We start from the raw sequence: 20,835 nt of genomic DNA, 5'->3' as shown, positions 1-20,835 counted from the left end.
ACTGTAAACCAGTGTAATTAATGAATAGTTGCATTATAGCCAAAGTAGCTTATGCACCATAAAATCCCCACAACAACAACAACTTATGCTTTTTTCGGAATTTGTAAATGAGAAAGAAGATCGAGCAGCAAAATGTCCAGTCAACCCTGTGTTTTCACTTACCTCGATTCCTTATATGGACTGCAAACTCATTATAAAACAGGCATGTATTGCCAAGGGCATCAGTATGGCAGCAAAAAACCCATAATAAATTCTTCCAAATAAAGAAAAAGCCATATTACTGGAAATCTAGTTCATGATTAAACAGACAAGAAGAGGTTGTCCTTGCAATGACATGCATTGGACATTCCCATCAAACACACTTCCACTTGTTGACAGGTAATGAACCTTCTTACTGCCGTCATTGTCCCACACTACTAACAGTGAAACATATCCTTCTCAAGCGTCCCCACAATCATGCTATGCTGCTCCATTAAAAATTTTAAATCAGCTATAACCCATTAGAGATGAACCATATTCTCAGTGATGACGCAAATCTGTCCAAATTATTTAATTTTTTAAAACAAATACATTTGATAGTATGAACCACAGCTGTAATGCTCAATACTTTTTACGTTGGTATCAATATTTGTAAAATAATAAGAGAAGTTTATCTCAATATAATACTTAGAACACTTCCATATGAAGTGTTCTACGTACTCCAGCAATTAAAACGAAAAAATCGAAAATCTTACATTACAGTAAAAAATAATTAAAAATCAATTTGAACACAATTAAAAATTAAATAAATTAAGTAATTTTAACGAAAAAATTGCAAAACGATTTTCCTTCCTGAAGCTGACAATGCTTTTCAACCATGTGTCGTGATCACAGGAACGAAGGTTACCAAATAGGGGTGAGCATGAAACTTAAATAGGGATTATTTGTCTTTGCTCATGCACGTAAAAGCCCAATGAATCAGAGATTAGAAATGGCCGGTGAACATTAACAGAATTCTTGTGTAATTTAATTTTGACAGTTTCTGTAATTAATAGTCTGGTATAATTACGTTGGACACTAAGTATTTTGGCCTCGTTAAATAAAAAAGTATGTTTTTCGTTAACAACATGAAAGGCTAATTCTGACGCTGCTAAACAAGAAGCATGAACTCAAGCCACATGTTGATTAACGCAAAAATTCAGGGGAAACATGTAGAACCTTGGTATGACGAGTTGCAATCACCGCAAAAAATGTTGTATACCAGGTCATTTATTTGTGTTGCAAATGAGGAAAGAACTGAGCGATTTTTCAGTATAATGTGTAGTTTCCGTATTTGCATGGCCACAATTTTAAATTCATTATGTTTAAAGAATCTGTTAAACTGTTTGTGCCACTATTCAACATATGGGACAGAAATAAAGTATTTTTTAATATTACGATTGTTGGTTGATGTAGTATTGTGTATCCTATCCCTAGCTTGTTCCCTAATTTGGTTTATTGTAGCAAGCCCCTGTTTAAGAATCTGCTGGTTAATATTTGTATTTCTGAGCCCAAAGCAGATTCCGTCATTGAATATTTATAGGCATTTAGAAATTGATTAAAGATAATAGATCTCTTGTAGGAAAACGGGTGATAGCTGTTATAATATAGAAGCATTCCAGTATTTGTAGGTTTAAGATAGAGGTTAAATTGGATTTTATTCGAGTCCCAAGTTAGTGTGAAATTTGGAAAATTTAATGACTTTGTATCTGTACCCTCCCTTTCCAATGTAAATTTAAGTCTAGAGTGAATATTATGAAACATGCAAAATGTCTTGGTAGAAAAGGCGTCAAATGTATATGCTCAATCATTGAGAGATATGCCTTTGATATTAAGCAGCTCAAGCTCAATCCCATCGGCAAACCAAAAAGTTGTTTTTATACTTTGTCTCAAAAGGTGATAAGTTGGCCTCAACTAAGAGCTTAATTAAGTGAAAAATTTCTTTAATACGAAGCTTCTTATAATGAATCGGTATAGAATTATTATTTAACATATACCAAATAATATCTAATGTTTATTCAACGTTTACATTCGTATATAACAAGGTAATATCTAATGAGAATAAATTATCATTATCGCCAAGGCTACAGTCCTTAAGGCTATTAAATAATGTATTGTAGTTCTTAATCCCAAATTGTATCGCCTGTCTAAACGGTTTTATAATGCTATACACATAATATAGTCCTTTCCTCATTCGCAACGCAAATAAATGACCTGGTATACAACATTTCTTGCAGTGATTGCAACTCGTCATACCAAGGTTTTACGTGTTTTCCGCCAAATTTTCGTGTTAATCAACATGCGGCCTGAGTTCGTGCTTCTTGTTCAGCAGTGTCAGAATTAGCCTTTCATGCCGTTAACGAAAAGCATACTTTTTTATTTAACCAGGCCAAAATACTCAGTGTCCAACATAATTATACCAGACTATTAATTGCAGAAACTGTCAAAATTAAATTACATGAGAATTCTGTTAATGTTCGCCGGCCATTTCTAATCTTCAATTCGTGGGCTTTTGCGCATATGAGCGAAGACAAATAATTCCTATTTAAGTTTCATGCTCATCCCTATTTGGTAATTTTCGTTCCTGTGATCACAACAAATGGTCGAAAAGCATTGTTAGCTCAGGAAGGAAAATTGTTTTGCAATTTTTTCGTTAAATTTCTTTTAATTAATTTATTTAATTTTTAATTGTGTTCAATTGATTTTTAATTATTTTTTACTGTAATATAATATTTTCGATTATTTTTCATCTTAATTGCTGGAGAGTATCATACGGAAGTGTTCTACGTATTATATTGAGATAAACTTCTCTTATTATTTTACAAACAAATTCATTTATATGAACCTATCTGACACATGACTGGAAAAAGGGAAAAAAAATAAATTTCATTTGCAGAATTACTGTGACAGGCACAATTTGGCCTTGTTGCCCTTGTGCCAATAAATTCCCATTAAAACCAAACCAACCACTGATTAGATCCCATTTAGATTATGGTTGAACATGACTGGAAAAAAAATGGGGAAAAAACGATTTCATTTGCAGAATTATTGTGACAGGCACAATTTGGCCTTAGTTGTGCTTGTGCCAATAAACTCCCATCAAAACCAACCAACCAGCTCCCAGTAATTTGATAATAATCTCTTTTCAGGAAAAAGTACAAATTGACCAGCTGGAAACAATTGAAGATATTCCTTCCATACCAATGGTGGAACAAAATGGACATATTGATGATTCCCATGGAACATTGTCTCCTTCACATGCACAAGTGGTTGCTTCACAGGAACAACAGTAAGTTTTAATTTCCAGTAATGCATTATTAAAAGAAATTGATAAACTAATTTTAATAAAAAGAAATGAATTAATATTTAACCAAGTGAAATAAGTTACATCATTTTACTCCACCACAGTCTTCATCAGCTGGAAATAAATGGTTTGTTCAAAATATTCAGTGAATGTTGCAAAAATTTATTTTATTCAATGATAAATGTTTAAATTATTAATATTTTTTTAATATAAACTTCTGCAAGCATACTGTTCCATCATGCATGCTAATGATCAAAACAGTTTTGGAAGTCTTTTTTTTTTTTTTTTTTTTCAATATTTTTAGAGAGCCTGTTTTCCTTGTATTTCTTGAATTGACTGAAATCCTTTTCATTTTCATGTCCTGTTTAGGAATTGCCAAGAGTTAAATGGTACCAGATCAGGCAGATAAGTTGGATTTGACTCCAAGAATGATTTTGTTGGATGATGAGTGACATGTGGCACAGCATATTGTCACGATGGAGCCAACCATTTTGCCATCGTTTAGGTCATTTATGGTGGATTGTGACTCTCAACCATTTTAAAACTTTGTAGTAGGGTGCATATCATTTTGCAAGTGATACCTTTCAAAATAAATTCAGATAATACCAACCCCCTCAAAAATGCAAATCCACACGATTCGAATTTTTTGAGTGGTTTTGACTTGCGGCCTTCATCTGTGATTTTTTTTTATTTTATTTTTTCCCCCCCTTGGTGATTATTTTATCTTCCATTTTTCCTCACAGCATCTTTTAAAACCATAATGATCATTTCTTGTGTTTCTGTAGTTGGCTTTCCATGGTTAGAATGAAGTTTAATGTTGAAAGAACCTTCTGGGGTTGGGGATATGGTGTATATTGAATCTGTTGAGCATTGATTACACGTGTTGCTTAAATTTTGTAATTTTCAGTATGCACAACTAATAAGAAAACAAGTGTTCACTCTAAGTCTAACTTATACACCAATCTGACTTTCTGCAAGACTGTTCCGTAACAAATTAAAACTTTGTATGTGCACGCTCAAAAGATGACTTTGTATGCCCTGCTTACAATCTTTTTAACAGGGCTCAATCATTTAGTTATCTGTGCATTCAAGAAATATATGCTCATTCACTATACTTTTTTTGATCAGACCTGTATATCAGTAATACAAATACATTCTTAAAGAATTGTTCAAGAATAAGATTGATTAACAGTTATTTTCTTTTAATTATTATTAGGTAAAATTACAACTGATCATTAGCGTTAGCAGAGGCATATGATGCCAGAAAGCAAGTTTATATAGCATCAGCCAAATAAAAAAAATCCCATTTCACCCATCCATTCACTACAAGTGTTTGTCTAGTTCTGCCTTGAATTTAAGTTGTTGACCTCCACTACAACAGTTGGAAGTTTGTTCCAACTATCAACCACCCACTGGCTAAAGGCAAATATCCACACATCTATTCTACAATTGTCTTTCCTCAATTTGAATTTATGTCCCTTCAGGTGAGTAATCTGTGCAAGAGGAAGAATCCCATCAGCACTAAGCTTACTCAAACCATTCAGGGCCTTATACATTTCAATTAGATCACCCTGCAGGTGCCTGGTCTCCAGAAGCTACAATTTGCAGAACTTAAGCCTTTCTTGGTAACAGTAACCTTTGTTCCACTCACAAAGCTCATTGCCCTTCTCCGTACTCGTTCCAGCAGCTCCACATCTTTCCTAAAATGAGGCCTCCAGACCTGTATACAGTGTGGCCTGAACATTGCCTTATACAAGGGGACAAATCACCCCCTTATCCCTGCTAGCAAAATTCTTGTATATCATTGACAAGACACCATGTTCATTTATTACCACTCTCTGCCATCTCCCACTAAACCATTCCTTTATCCATTGCAGCAACTTGCCCTTAATGCCATACTGCTCCAATTTGTACAGCAGTCTTCCATGTGCAACAGTTTCAAAAGCTTTCCTGAAATCCAAGTATGTGATATCAAAATTATTTTTTTTCATCCAGTTCCTTTGTGACTACATCATAGTATCCAATCAAACTGGTCAGACAAGACTTCCCGTTAACAAACCCATTCTGTGTCTGAGCTATTACTGCAGTCTTGTCTAGGTGATCTTGTATCACCTAGTCTTGTCTAGGTGATCTTGTATCACCTCTTTAACCAGCAACACCATTATTTTTCCTGGAAAAGAAGTTAAACTAACAGCTGTATAATTATGTGTGTCACCCTTTAAATGCTCTTTGTGAATTGCAAACACATTTCCACATCTACAGTCCATGGAGACCTGCCGTGAATCTAAGGATTCTCTCATAATTATGGCTAAGGGTTTGCTAACTTCCCTCGCTGCCTCCTTCAATATAACTGGATAGATTCAATCCACTCTGTGCCTTTTTTATGTTTAACTTCAACAATTTCTCCTCCACTTTGCTCTTAGTTATTACAAAATCACTTAGCTACCTGTTAGAGTTGGATAAACTTCTGGCATTTCTCTCCTTGAATAACCCCTCATGTGTGAATGTAGATGCAAAATACTCATTCAGTTTATCAGCTACTTGAGCAGGATCATCAAAAGTTTAACCATCTATGTTAAGTGGACCAATCTGATCCATCTCCTTCTTTCTAGAGTTTACATAAGTAAAGAACTCTTTGCTGTTTTTCTTTGCATCCTTTGCCAAAAATTTCTCGTAATCTGCCTTTGCCTGCATAACCCCTTTGTGACTTGATTACAGACTATCTTATATCTACCGTAGGCTTCTATGTTGCCTGATGATTTATATGCATCTTGTGCATTTTTCTTCTCTGCCATGAGCCTCATTAATTCATCTGACATCCATTTAGGCCTGAAGCTTGTACAGTATTTCTTAGTTGGTATGTAAAGCCTAGTAGCCTCCAAGATTAAGTCCCTGAAGGCTTCCCATTTAGAATTAACCCCGTTGGTAACATCATCAGTTAATCCCACTGTATAGAATTTAAAAACTGTCTGAGACCACTGTAGTCACCTTTTCAAAAACAAAAACCCTTCCCTTTACCCTTGATAATAGTTACATCTTTAAGTAAATCCCATATCAGTACACTGTGATCACTGTCACCTAGTGGTTCTTTATCTGCAAATTCCTAATGCATGAATAATAACTGCTGATAATCAGATCAAGAGTATTACTCCCTCTGGTTGTCTCTCGAACATGTTACTGTAGAAAACAATCATCCAATAACTACCATTAGGGGTAAAAAGGGAAGGGTTATTGCTTCCGTAAAGGCGACTACGATGGACTGAGACAGTATTTAAATTCTATACAGTGGGACCAACTGATGATGTTACCAACAGCAAATTCAAAATGGGAAGCATTCAAAGAACTTATCTTGGAAGCTACTAGGCTTTACATACCAACTAAGAAATATTGTTCAAGGTTTAGGCCAAAATGGATGTCAGATGAACTAATGAGGCATATGGCAGAGAAGAAAAATGCATGGGATACATACAAATTAACACATGACACAGAAGCCTGTGATAGATACAAGTTGATATGCAACCAAGTTACAAAGGAGGTTAGGCAGGCAAAGGCAGATTACGAGAAATCCTTGGCAAGGGATGCAAAGAAAAACAGCAAAGAGTTCTTTACTTATGTAAACTCTAGAAGGAAGGGGATGAATCAGGTTGGTCCACTTGATATTGATGGGTCAAGTGTTGATGATCCTGCTCAGGTAGCTAACAAACTAAATGAATATTTTGCATCGACATTCACACATGAGGAGTTATTCAGCGAGGGGAATGCCAGAGGTGTATTCAACTCTAGCAGTAAGCTACAGAATCTTGAAATAACTGGGAGTAAAGTGGAGGAGAAACTGTTGAAGATAAACACAAGAAAGGCACCAGGGGTGGATCGGATCTATCCAGTTATATTAAAGGAGGCAGCAAAGAAAGTAAGCAAACGCTTAGCCATAATTATGAGAGCTTCTTTGGACTCAGGGGAGGTATCCATAGGCTGAAGATGTGCAAATGTGATCCCAATTCACAAAGGAGGATCAAAGGCTGACACGAGTAATTATAGACCTGTGAGTTTAACTTCTGTTCCAGGAAAATTAATGGAGGCACTGGTTAAAGTAGCACTGCAGGATCATCTAGACAAGACTTCAGTTATAGCTCAGACACAGCATGGTTTTGTTAAGGGAAAGTCTTGCGTGACCAATTTGATTGGATACTATGATGCACTCACAAAAGAACTGGATGCAGGGAATAACTTTGATATTATATACTTGGATCTTAGAAAGGCTTTTGATACTGTTGCACATGGAAGACTGCTACACAAATTGGAGCAGTGTGACATTGGAGGCAAATTGCTGCTATGGATAAAAGGGGTGGTTGAGGGGGAGAAGACAGAGAGTGGTAATCAATGGACACTGCTCATCGTGGACTAATGTTATTAGTGGAGGCCCTCAGGGCTCAGTGTTGGGTCCATTATTGTTTTCTGTATTTATAAATGATATTGATGATGGTATATCAAGCTTAATGTCCAAGTTTGCAGAGCCGACCGGGCTAGCCGAGTGGGTAAAGTACCTGACCGGCAACCCAAAGGTCGCGGGTTCGATTCCCGCCTCGAGCTTGGATCAAAGTACTGCAAAAACCTTGGGAGGTGCAATATGGCCACAGAAGCCGATGCGCCAACAACTTCCAAAAAAAAAAAAAAAAAAAAAAAAAAAAGTTTGCAGACGATACAAAGGTTGGCAGGGTTGTCAAGGACACTACTGCCACTATGCTGCTGCAACAGGATCTGGAAAGGTTGAGCAGATGGGCTGAGAGGTGGCAAATGAAGTTTAACATTGACAAATGTAAAGTACTACACATGGGAAACAGCAACCCCAGAGCAGCGTATCAACTCTGTGGTACTACACTGACAGTGGTAGAGAATGAAAGGGACTTGGGGGTGGTTGTGCAGGCAGATATGAAGTTCTCTGAGCAGTGCAGACGGGCTGCAAGAGTAGCTCATGGAGTATTGTCAATGATATACAGGAATTTTTCCAGCAGGGATAAGGAGGTGATTATTCCATTGTATAAGGCAATGGTCAGGCCACACCTAGAGTACTGTATACAGGTCTGGAGGCCTCATTTCAAGAAGGATATAGAGCTGCTGGAACGAGTACACAGAAGGGCAACAAGATTAGTGAATGGAACAAAGGGGTGCTCTTACGAAGAAAGGCTTAAGTTTTGCAAATTACAGTGTCTGGAGACTAGGTACCTGCGAGGTGATCTGATTGAGGTGTATAAAGCCTTGAATGGTTTAAGCATGCTCAATGCTGATGGGATTCTTCCTCTAGCTCAGAAAAATCACCTGAGAGGGCATAAATTCAAATTGAGGAAAGACAGATGTAGGATAGATGTGCGGAAATTTGCCTTTAGCCAGCGGGTGGTTGGTTGGTGGAACAGACTTCCATCCCTTGTGGTGGAGGTTGATAGCCTAAATAAGTTTAAGGCTCAGCTGGACAGGTATTTTGAACGAACTGAGGGGTGAAGTGGAAGTGGGGTTTTTTTTTTTTTTTTTTGGCTGATGCTGCATAAGCTTGCTTTCTTGCATCAAATGCCTCTACTAATGCTAATGCTAATAAATCCACAAAAGTCTTGCTAGTATGTGATTGATCAACCCACAAGTTCCAGTCAGTATCTGCAAAGTTAAAATCCCCCATTACTAGACATTCTGATTTACTGGCCTACTCTTATTTCTCTACACAATTGTTCGTTGTACTCATCGAAGTCATTAAACCTATAACACACTCCTGCTCTCATTTCCCCTTTCCCAATGTTTATGTCATACCAAACAGACTCAACATTGCACTGCCAACCAATGTCAACTGGATGCACTTCCTTAGATTTTGTGTGTTTCTTAACTAACAGCATAACCCCTCCTCCTCCTTCCTATCCTTCCATAATTATTGTGTACTCCTCAAATTCCAATTGTGCATTCCTTACATCTGTGTGACATCCACATCTCTGATATCCCAACAGTATCTGCCTTTGATGCCTTGATCAGCACTTCAAATTCATCAAATTTATTTACTATGCTTCTAGCATTGGAGTACACGCAAGTATACATGCACCTGTTCTTACTCTTAATTACCCTAACACAGCCCCTGTATTTACCTGTTCAACAATGACTCCCAGCAGCTCTTGAAATCCCCAGCACCTTGTTCTCTAGGCTGCTGCTCATTACAGTGGAAGCAGTGCAAGAATCACTTTTGCCTCTGCCTGTGGCTACTTTTAATATTTTAATCTGCAAATTCTGGCAGTGTCATCTTTTAAGGCACAAAGGGCAATATTGTTATACACATTGGCACTAATGACATTAAGAGTAGGAGATCTGCGGACTTAACAAGTACAGGTCAATGTTGAAAAAAAGTTGAGTTAGGGTTAAATTTGAAAGTGTCTGCAATTCTGTCCAGGCACGATAGGAGAGAGTATATGATGAAAGCCTTGTCAATCAGTTTGGCCCCGGAGAGATTGTGCAAGGCTCGTGGGGTAGACTTTTTTCTCAGCATGATCTCTGCATGTTAACAGGAGAGATCGGAAAACTGCTAGCTTGGGCGATTCACAGACTAATAGATTAACATCTATTAGTCTGTGAATTCTGGCACTGCTTTTATTGGAATAAGCAGCAAGCTGGAAAGTGAGGTGCTGCGGATTTCAAGGACTTTTGGGAGTCATTGTGGAATAAGTAAATACGTGTGTTGTGTTAGGGTAATAAGAGTAAGAATAGGTGCATGTATACTTGCATGTACACCAATGTTAGGAGTATAATAAATAAATTTGATGAATTTGAGGTGCTGATGAAGACATCAAAGGCATATATTGTTGGGATATCAGAGAAGTGTTGTAACCAGTGGTGAGCTGTAAATATTTTAACAATGGGCTTGCAGTTTTGCTGACTTTTTGATATGAAACATCCTTGGCGATTCCTGCCATGGATGACGTCATCTGCAAAGTGACGTTCACACTACTAGTTTATGCCGAGCACTCGCTAGTAGTGGGATTAGAACGCGTGATGCATTTTTCGTGACCGATATGATATCTCAAGTCAGTCTAGTCATCATTCTCTTCCACCCCTTTACGATGATACCTGGACATGATAGTATCTCGAGTTCTAACTTTTTAGAATTTTTTAATAGTATAAAGTCACAATCATACTTCCTGAAGTAAGTATGACTGCAACAATACAAATATTTGTCAATAATTTATTTTTTCGTCTCGCATTTTTGTAACATTCCATTGTTATATACCCTGCACAGCTGCGTATGTCGTTTCAACTACAAGTTTGATACTTCAATCGACACTGTTTTCTAGACATTTAGATATGTTGCAATCACAGGTACACATCAATTACTTTAGTTATCATAAATCCATTGTATCTTGTCTTCCAGAAATTATAAAAGTTTGCGAATGTTCAATAAAATATTTACAATACAAAAGTTCTATTATTTCGTAATCAGTATCCAAATCAAAATACCTAAAAGAAACACAAAGGATTCACATAAAACCATCTACCGTGTGCCACCTTTTTTATTCGTCTCTCTTTTTTTTAACAACTAGGGAAATATAATGGATACATTTTTTTTTCATGATAAAATTTTAATATTGCAAATAAAAAATAACACTAAATATTTTCCATATCACAAAACTATCACAAAACATTCTACAATGTAAAAACAAATATTACATAAAAAACAAACTCTTCTAGAAAAGGTACACAATAATCACAAATTATTATACAAATATTCAAGAAAATTTTATTCTAAAAATTGCCATATACAATTTACTTCTTTATTAATATTTGTTATCGATCTTCTGCTTTGCCCAATAGCTGAGCAATGATTACAGAGAGATATGATTTGACATTCTTCTCTTCCTTGGTGATTCTCTTTTATTTCTCTCTCGCTCTGGGAGTAGTTCAGAAATATATATATATATTTTTTTTTTTTTGGCTGGTGCAGCATAAGCCTCAGGCTTCCTTGCTTCCTGGCTAATAATAATAATAATAATGATCCGGATCATATTGAAGCAATAGATTTCCATTTAGATGTATGGTCAACATAATCTGCAATGTATTTCATAATCTGCAATTGTCATTTATACAATATTATTCATTACGCTGAAAGCACTGCTGATCGCAATGGTTTCAAAGATATTTCTGGCTTTTGTAATTGAAGAGGGAATTTCACTCAATTTTAAAGATAAATTGTCTTCGACAAAATCCCTAAAATCATTCATTTTTATTTCATATTTTATCAGAAAATGTAAATTTCTTATTCATTTTTCATCGTCTTGCCACGGAGACGAAATTTCTTTCGTATTCCACGATTCCAGGTAGCATATATTTAAAATTTCTTTCAATTCCTCATTGCATCATTATTTTCTTTATTTAATTTAAAATTACTCTGTTGCATTAATAACTTATCCTTAATAACATGTCACAAGGTAATTTTTTAAATGTGTTCTTACTTTCCATTCCTTCAAATTCCTTGAACTTCAACATGCTCACAATTTTTGCTTCATAATTTCCTTTAGAATTTTACAAGTTAGCGATAGCATTGATAGTTAGAATAATTAATTTATCTGCTTTTTACCATAGTGATTCTGTAAAGCTTCTGAAAGGTAAGAGAGCTCCTGCAGGATGTCGATCATTAGTGCTAAATCATTAAGAAACTCCAGATTGAAAAGTCGGTTTAATAATCCAGACTATTTAATTAACTTTCTGATTCAAACTGTTTGCACAAAACAGGATAATTCCTCCAACCCTCAATTGCTGTCCCTAAGCTGCAAGCTGCCCATTGTGGCCCGAACACACAACCAATCTTTATAGTTTCCACATTAAGTTCTTTAGCAATCATCCTTAACTCGCGCTGTTTTTTTGGAGATTGGTGAAACAGGTTTTTTTTTTTTTTTTTAAATTATTGCCTGTATGCCATTATATTTTAGAACATTTTCTTCACAGTAAAAGCCTCGACGTGGTTTCCAAATCTGCCAACAATTTCATCTTCGGAAAGTTTACTTATTATCTTAGTTGCCTCATCTCCGCCCGACATTGCTACTGTTAGTAGTTCTTTGAATACTGTGCAAAATATCGGAATCACTCAGATATTCAGCTATTGTGATCGTGTAAACATAGACGGAGAAATTTACTGAAACGCATGGATCACTCACTTCTCCGAAAAAAATGACTTCTTGTTGGAGTAAAGGGGAACCACAGCACAGGTTGACCAGAGGCTATTATCGTGTCAGGAATTTTAATCCTCTGACTGGCTATTGAAGGAATATTAACTAGCACGACTTCTCAGAATGTGGCTGCATAGGTTTTATGGACACCATTAACGTTGTGTCACGGTAATCCCTTTCACCCTTAATTCGGGATTTCTAATTACCTAAAGGTCAGAGGTGAGGACAATGTGCACAAAGTTGTCTATCGTAATCCGTTTGTTACGCAAAGTTGTCTATCGTAATCCGTTCATAAGGGGAATTTTAAAAAAATTCCCTATGAAGAAGTTCGTTAAACAGAGGTTCGACTGTAATTAACTCAAAAATTAAGCAGTTTTAAATTACATAACTGGTCGATTGTGCCATTAAAATTCTGGGGATGGGGCCCTGCTCGCCCCACCATAGTTCCGGCTCGAGATACTCAATAATTAAATTCAGGATTTCATTTGTAAAATAAATAATCACTTCAACAATGGGCTTGCAAATTTTCAAAAAAAAATAACAATGGTCTCTCACGAGCCCACTATAGCTCACCACTGGTTGTAACACAGGTATAAGCAGTGCAGAATTGGAATTTGGGTAGTGCATTGTGTACAGAAAGGATAGACAGTATAGGAAGGGAGGGGTGGTTATGCTATTAGTTAAGAAAAACAAAATCTAAAGAAGTGCAGCCAGTTGACATGACAGGGCAGTGCAGTACTGAGTCAGTCTGGCATGACATAAGCACTGGGTAAGCAAAGTTCAAAATGGGAGTGTGTTATATGCCTGATGACTCTGATGAGTACAACGAACAACTCTGTAGAGAAATAGAGTATGTCGGTAAATCATATTGTCTGTTAATGGGGGATTATAATTGCCCATATATAGACTGGAACTTGTGGAGTGGTCACTCACACACACACTAGCAAAACTTTTGTAGATTTATTGGATGATTGATTTCTACAGTAGCATGTTCAAGAGAGAGGGAGTAATACTCTTGATCTGGTTATCAACAGTGATAACTTCTTCTCAACTTCTGTTCGGGAGAAAATAATGAAGTCACTGGTTAAAGAAGCACTGCAAGATCATCTAGACAAGACTGCAGTTATAGTTCAGACACAGCATGGGTTTGTTAAGGGGAAGTCTTGTCTGACCAATTTGATTGGATACTATGATGTGGTCACAAAGGAACTGGGTGCAAAAAAATAATTTTGATATCATATACTTGTATTTTAGGAAAGCTTTTCATACTGTTGCACATGGAAGACTACTGTACAAGTTGGAGCAGTATGGCATTAAGGGAAAGTTGCTATAATGGATCAAAGAATGGTTGAGTAGGAGAAGACAGAAATCAGGTAATCAATGGACACTGCTCTTCATGGAATAATGTTATTAGTGGAGTTCCCCAGGGGTCCATGTTTGGCCCATTGTTGTTTTCTGTATTTATCATATTGATGATATTGTAATGATATTGATGAAGGTATATCAAGCAATTTGCAAGTTTGCAGACGATATGAAATTTGGTAGGTTTGTTATGACAGTAAGGACGGTATGCTACTGCAACAGAATCTAGAAAAGTTGAGCAGATGGGCCTAGAGGTGGCAACTGAAGTTTAACATTGACACATTGACAAGTTTAACATTTAACATTAAGGTAGTAGTAACCCCAGAGTAACATTCCAACCATGCGATACTACACTCTGGGTAGTGGAGAATGAAAAAGACTTGGGGGTAATTGTGCAGTCAGATATGAAGTTTTTGAGCAGTGTAGACAGGCGGCAAGGGTAGCTGATGGGGTCTTGTCAATGATATATAGGAATTTTGTTAGCTGGGATAAGAAGGTGATTACCCCCCCCCCCTTGTATAAGGCAATGGTTAGACCACACCTTGAGTACTGCATACAGGTTTGGAGGTTTCATTTTAGGGAAAATGTTGAGCTACTAGAATGACTACAGAGAAGGGAAACAAGATTATGAGTGGAACAAACGGTTGCTGTTACAAAGATAGGCTTAAGTTCTGCTAATTGCAGCACTTGCAACGTGATCTGATTGAGGTGTATAAGGCCTTGAGCAAGCCCAGTGCTGATGGCATTCTTCATCCTGCTCAGATTCTGCACCTGAGTGGGCATAAATTTAAACTGAGGAAAGATGGTTGTAAAATATATGTGCAGAAATTTGCCAAAACCTATTAAGTCTAGATAATTGTATAGATGATGTTGCCTTATCACCCCTAGGCGGGTGCGCCTCCATAGCCAGGTGGGAAGGAACAGCAGCAGTGCGGATCACATGCTTCTTGATTAGACCGAGGTTCGAGCCCATCACCACCAAATATGGAGGATGCCGAAAGGTCAGGAAATGACCACCGCATATTCCTGGAGCAGTATGGCCTTAGTTGCTAATGCTCCTAAAATCCAAATAACAAACAAACACCCCTAGGCAATTTCTTTCATCCTGACATGCTCACTACTCAGTATCTGACTTCTTCATTTACTGGGAAAAAAGGATGCCACAACTCATTTTATATACAGGCAAATCTTTGCAACACATCAAACAGAACATCTCAACTTTCTGCCAGTTTATATGGATGTCTCAAATTCATTCAGAGGATAGCAGCTGCAGGATCAACTGCTGCCCTCTTATGCAGCATAGTATCTAACCTAATCCCCACCATAAAGTAGCTTATACACAGCTGAGTTGCATGTGATAGAGTATCTTAAATTGAATCACTTTAAATTTCACCATTGCTATTGGTTTATGGTGTTTTTGATAGAGTATCTTAAATTGAATCACATTAAATTTCACCATTACTATCAGTGTATGGTATTTTCCAATTCCATAACTGAATTGCAGGCTTTGTCATTTCATTCAATATATTCTTCATCCAGTCCTGTTCTGGGTTTAACAGATGCCACATCCTCTTTGGAATAAAAATTTGACATTTACTTCTGCTGGATTCTAGACCCTTTTGGATCAGGAGCAATAATCTGGCTGCTGCATCCAAATCAGCTGCCCCACCTGGTCAGTTCCCTATGCAGACTACAAGCAAATAATTCACACCAACGAATTAACCCAGATTAAGCAATGGCAGTCCACTTTGCATAGGGTTTATACAGAGCAAGTTGTTCTTGCCTGGCTCTACATAAGACACAATCATCTCACACATTGTTTTCTGCTCAGTGCTGATGACCCTCCTATATTGGCGCCTCCATAGCCAGGTGGGCAGGAGCAGCAGTGCGTAGCACACGCTTCTTGATTAGACTGGGGTTCGAGCCCATCATCACCAAATACGGAGGATGCGAAAGGTCAGGGAATGACCACCCGCATATCCCGGAGCAATATGGCCTTAGTTGCTAATGCTCCTAAAAACCAAATAACAAACAATAGCCCTCCTATATTTGAGTATTGCAACACTATTCCAATGTGTTTTTTTTACATTTTACTAAATTGTTCTTGTTTTATTCACACAACATTTATATTTTACTGCTTTTAGTCATCTAACTGAACTCTATACACTCAGGTAGAATTTAAATGTTGAGATAATGTTTTTTGTCTTTTTTTTTTTTTTTTTTTTTTTTACTTTTTTTAAATCCCTACAATCTATTAATATTTGAAGTGCATCTTATCTAATGTCAGACTTTCCAGAAGTTGCTATTTTGCAACCATATTGCCACTTCAGCTTGTTTATCCATCTGCCAAGTTTACCCTTTAGACACTGTGTAGCTGTCACAAAAATTTTGTTAGTGCCATTCTCTGTATCTAATAATTGTGCATTTAAATTAAATGTAAATAGTTTAATTGAAAATAGCACATTTTAATATGGTTAAAATGTGCACATCCTATGTAGTAATGTTAAAAACATCTGAATACCGTGCATATGTACATAACCAAAGCAAAAATACCAAATTTGCACATTTTCACTTTTAAATGATAAACAATTTTTTCAGTGTGTTGTTTTTAACAATTTTGATTTTAATTTATACCAAAGAATGATTTTAATAAAACTAGTTGAAACATTATTAATAAATAAATATGATAAGTTATAAATAACTGGTTATTCTTTCCAAAATTTGTTGGCTCTGAAAAAGAGCTATTTGCAGAATAATTTATAGATGACTGACTATTTCATAGAGAGAAAAAAAAAGGGTATTTAAAATGCATTCATTTTTACAGAATGCAGTTAAAATTTTTGCTGCCTAATGATTCATTGTCAGTTTCATCTTTGCTGCCATTTATATCATATTATCATATGATATAAATGGTAGTGAATCATATCATCTTTGGCCCAATAATTATTTTCCAAATCTCTCACATACCATACACATTGAGTCCATCTATCAAGTGTTGCCTGTTTTAATGCTTCTTACCATATAGTATTTTTATGTTTGATTCATATTAAACTCTGTCTTTAATCAGTTGAATTAAATTGTCTAATACATTATGATTGTTAGCATATTTATTATAAATCAGATGTCTTAAATAAACCTTATTGAAATTGCCTATTCCAGTAATGTTTACATGTCTTTTGGATCTTTTTCCTGGCAGTTACTTGGATGATGCATATTGTCCAACACTTGCTTGAAAAATTCTTAATGTTTGTTCTGCTCTCATAAATGGATACAGCATGTAGTAAAGGTCCTCCACTTTCCATTCCTTTACAAAATAGGCCACCACACCTCTCAACATAATTTGATTAAGCCGACCGGGCTAGCCGAGTGGGTAAAGTACCTGCCCGGCAACCCAAAGGTCGCGGGTTCGATTCCCGCCTCGGGCTTGGATCAAAGTACTGCAAAAACCTTGGGAGGTGCATTATGGCCACAGAAGCCGATGCGCCAACAACTACCAAATCAAAAAAAAAAAAAAAAAAAAAAAAAAAAAAAAAAAAAATAATTTGCATTAGTTGATTGTAAGCTTTTCCTTTTAACAACAGAGTACCACTTGCCTTTGCCATCTTAACTTTTACTATTTGAGGAAGACAGAGTTATCTCAGTTATCCAATCAGGATCTTCTCTTGTAACAATTTCATTTTAAAATATAGTTGATTTAATCAACCAAGTTTTCTTTGAAATAACTTGTATTTCATATATATGAAATTCACTTTAGTGCTGTCATTTTCAATTCCCATCATAATGCAGAACTTCTTTCTGAAGAAGGAGCATCAAAAGTTAATTGAGATATTTGTATTTAAATAAGCCATTTTAATTTATAAAACTACTTTTATCACAATATTAACTATATTGTGTTTTGAAGTAACCTGTTTATAGGTTACCAAGATTGGACCTCTCAACTTGGTGCATTATGGCCTAGACCCCCAATGTGCATTAAAAAAAAAATCAAATAACCAACTCCATCCTTCTCATGAGCAACATTGAATGCAGTCCCACTACTTGGCAATTGCAAGAAAATGTTCTGCAACTATTGGAACACCTTGAATTGAAATTTGTCTTGAAATCACTTCAGAGAAAAAAACGAATTATGATATATTTTATTCAGAATGTGTAGGATGGATAATAATCTTTTGTATGTAATACAGATGTAAATTTATCTGGAAAACTTGAGATTGACTGTTTTTCTGAATGATACACATACCTGTACCGTATTGTCAGAGAATTGTATCCTTGAATCTAGGATGAAAGTGACAGTTATGAATAAAATTCTCTATAGCTTTGTTTAGATACCTTTAATTCAGTACATGAATGTCTGTATTGCTTGCCAAAATATTAAACAGCTATACAGTATGTAATTAAAAAGAAAGTAAGAGTAACAAATAAGCCACAGTAAACACCTGGGAAAAGCTTTCCATCAACCATCAGGCAAATTTTCTGCAGGTTTTTTATTCAAGCACAACTCAAATAATTCAGCCTAGAGATGGTACTCTTCCCCCACTTTAGAAATTGGTAAACATTTAAACTGTATAAAGATTAATAAAACTTAATATCAATAAAGATTTATTTTCAAAGCAAATAAATGCACGGAATGCAACTCTAACTTGCATTGCTAATAAGAGTAGGAAGTCCAAAAATATGAAACAAAACTCCCTTATTAACAAATTAGTAAAAGTTGCTTTTCTTTTCAAAAACAATTATTAAAGATAAGCTTATTTGTAGCACAGCATTTCATGGCTTTCAGTGGTTTGCCATATAGTGAAGATATATATGACTGTGTTTACGTTCACTTTTCAAAAAATAGTAATTAATTAATTTGCTAAATTGTGAACTTCATTTGGCAGCCAGCGGCCTTTCTATGGTGACAAGAAATTACTTATGGCATGTGAAAGTGCTGTTGCCAAACATAAATGAAAGCTACCAGTTGAGTTTTCAAAAGTGCTGAAGTTAAATAATATTTAACTTCAGCACTTTCTATAACTTCACTTTAATATAATCTAATTTGGAAAGCAAATTTCCTTCAATGGTTGTTTCAGCTAGTTCCAGTTTTTAGACAACTAGAATTCAAACATTCTACCTACCTGTACATTACTTTTAGGTTGTAACAACCTTTTTGTTTGAACATCAGGGAAAACAATTTACAACATTTATAAAATTTAATCTGTATCTAAATTTACAACATTTATAAAATTTAATCTGTATTTTGTTTTGTAATGCTGTGTTATTTATTTATTTTATCATTCTTTTACTGTTTTAGAGATCCTGAAGCCATTGCTCAAATGCAGGCCCAAGCACTAGAAAGGTGAGCTTAATATTCTCTATTTCCTTAAATATGTTATGTTATTTGGAAACATCCCAAGGAATCACTTAATATTCTTACAGAAGTCATTTTCTTAATCTCTACCCAGATACACTTTCTATTTAAGTACTCGCCCTAATACCAGTGTATAGATATCCTCCAATGGGCTATGTACATGATGGTGATTAGGCCCAGCAGATTAGCATTGAATTGTTAGTCCTGTCCAACTTACCTTTACAGATAACCTCTTGTGGAATGATTACCCTTACTACAATACTAATTGTAGCAGCTGCTAATAAAAATGTTATGACAAAGACCAGATTCTAGATGTCAAGATGTACTGCTAATATACATGCATGTATAAGAACTAAGTCTGAAAAGACCACATCATAAAAAGCTTGTACCTGTATCACAAAAAGGTGATTACTTTGATAACAAAGGTTAACAGGCACATACACTGTGCTGCCAGCTTATTAGGTACACCTACCTAGTAGCGTGTTGAGCCTCCTTTAGCCTTCAAAACATCCTGAATCCCTCTAAGCATGAATTGAACAAGATGCTGAAAACGTTGTGCAGGAATGGAATACCATGCAGACATGAGTGTGTCACGCAGTTGCTTGAGATTCAACGGAAGTGTAGGCCTGCAGCGAACAGCCCTTTCCAGCTCATCCGAAAGATGTTCAATAGGATTGAGATCCGTGGACTGAGCGGCCCATTGTAGCAAAGAAAAGTCATTGTCATGTTCCTGGAACCATTCCATAGTGATTCGAGCTTTGTGCACCGGTGCATTATCCTCCTGGAAGTAACCATCTGACTGAGGATAAACTGTCAACATGAATGGAAGCACTTGGTCAGCAACGATGTTTAGGTATGATGTGGTTCTTCAGACATCAATCTATGGGTATCAATGGACCCAACATGTACCAAGAAAACATTCCCCACACCATAACACTGCGCCCACCACCTTGCACAGTAGTTTTCAGACATGACGTGTCCATGGATTCATATTGTTTTTGCCAAATTCTGAGCCTTCCATCAACATGATGCACCAGGAACTTCGACTCGTCAGACCAAGCAACTGTTTTCCAATCCTCGATAGTCCAGTGCTGGTGTTGCTGTGCCCACAGGAGGCATGCTGTCTTGTTCTTCATTGATAACAAAGGTACGGCATGTGGCCGTCGGCTGTTGTAGCCCATTCGCGACAAAGTGCAACTAGTGGTCCATTGCGATATTTTGTTCTGCGCACCGAGGTTGTATTCTGACGTGATGTACGACATTGTGGCCCGTCTGTTTGCTTGCATAATTCTAGCCATCCTCCTCTGCCCTCTCATCACAAGCGATTTTCTTCCACAGGAGTTCCATTGAGAGGATGTTTTCTGTTCGTTGCACCATTCTCGATACACCCTTGAAACTGTGGTATGTGAAAAGTTCAGGAGAACTGCCGTTTCAGAGATGCTTTGTCCAGCATGTCTGGCACCTACTTACATGCCACGTTCAAAGTCCGTTAGCTCACTCCTTTTCCCCATTCTTGCCACGGTTTGTACGCTTAACTGATACTAGAAAAGTTGTTCTGCTGCATTTATATCCACAACTGTGGTCATGTGACTAAACATTTGTGTGCACAGCAG

At 36.5% G+C, this 20,835-nt stretch overlaps 1 protein-coding gene across 1 annotated transcript in view; it reads left to right on the top strand.

Annotated features, from left to right (window-relative positions):
* LOC150077553 (osmotic avoidance abnormal protein 3-like) overlaps positions 1-20,835 on the top strand; it is a 425,893-nt gene that overhangs the window by 188,945 nt on the left and 216,113 nt on the right. The window contains exons 9-10 of the mRNA XM_090385940.1: positions 3,168-3,307; positions 19,166-19,210. Of these exons, the coding sequence (XP_090242066.1) occupies positions 3,168-3,307; positions 19,166-19,210 (185 nt within the window). The remainder of the gene's footprint in view (positions 1-3,167; positions 3,308-19,165; positions 19,211-20,835) is intronic.

Source organism: Mastigoproctus giganteus, chromosome 12, assembly GCF_048544385.1.
Source record: "Mastigoproctus giganteus isolate SK-2022 chromosome 12, ASM4854438v1, whole genome shotgun sequence".
In the NCBI taxonomy this organism is placed as follows: domain Eukaryota; kingdom Metazoa; phylum Arthropoda; class Arachnida; order Uropygi; family Thelyphonidae; genus Mastigoproctus; species Mastigoproctus giganteus.
This window is presented reverse-complemented; position numbering and strand designations above follow the sequence as displayed.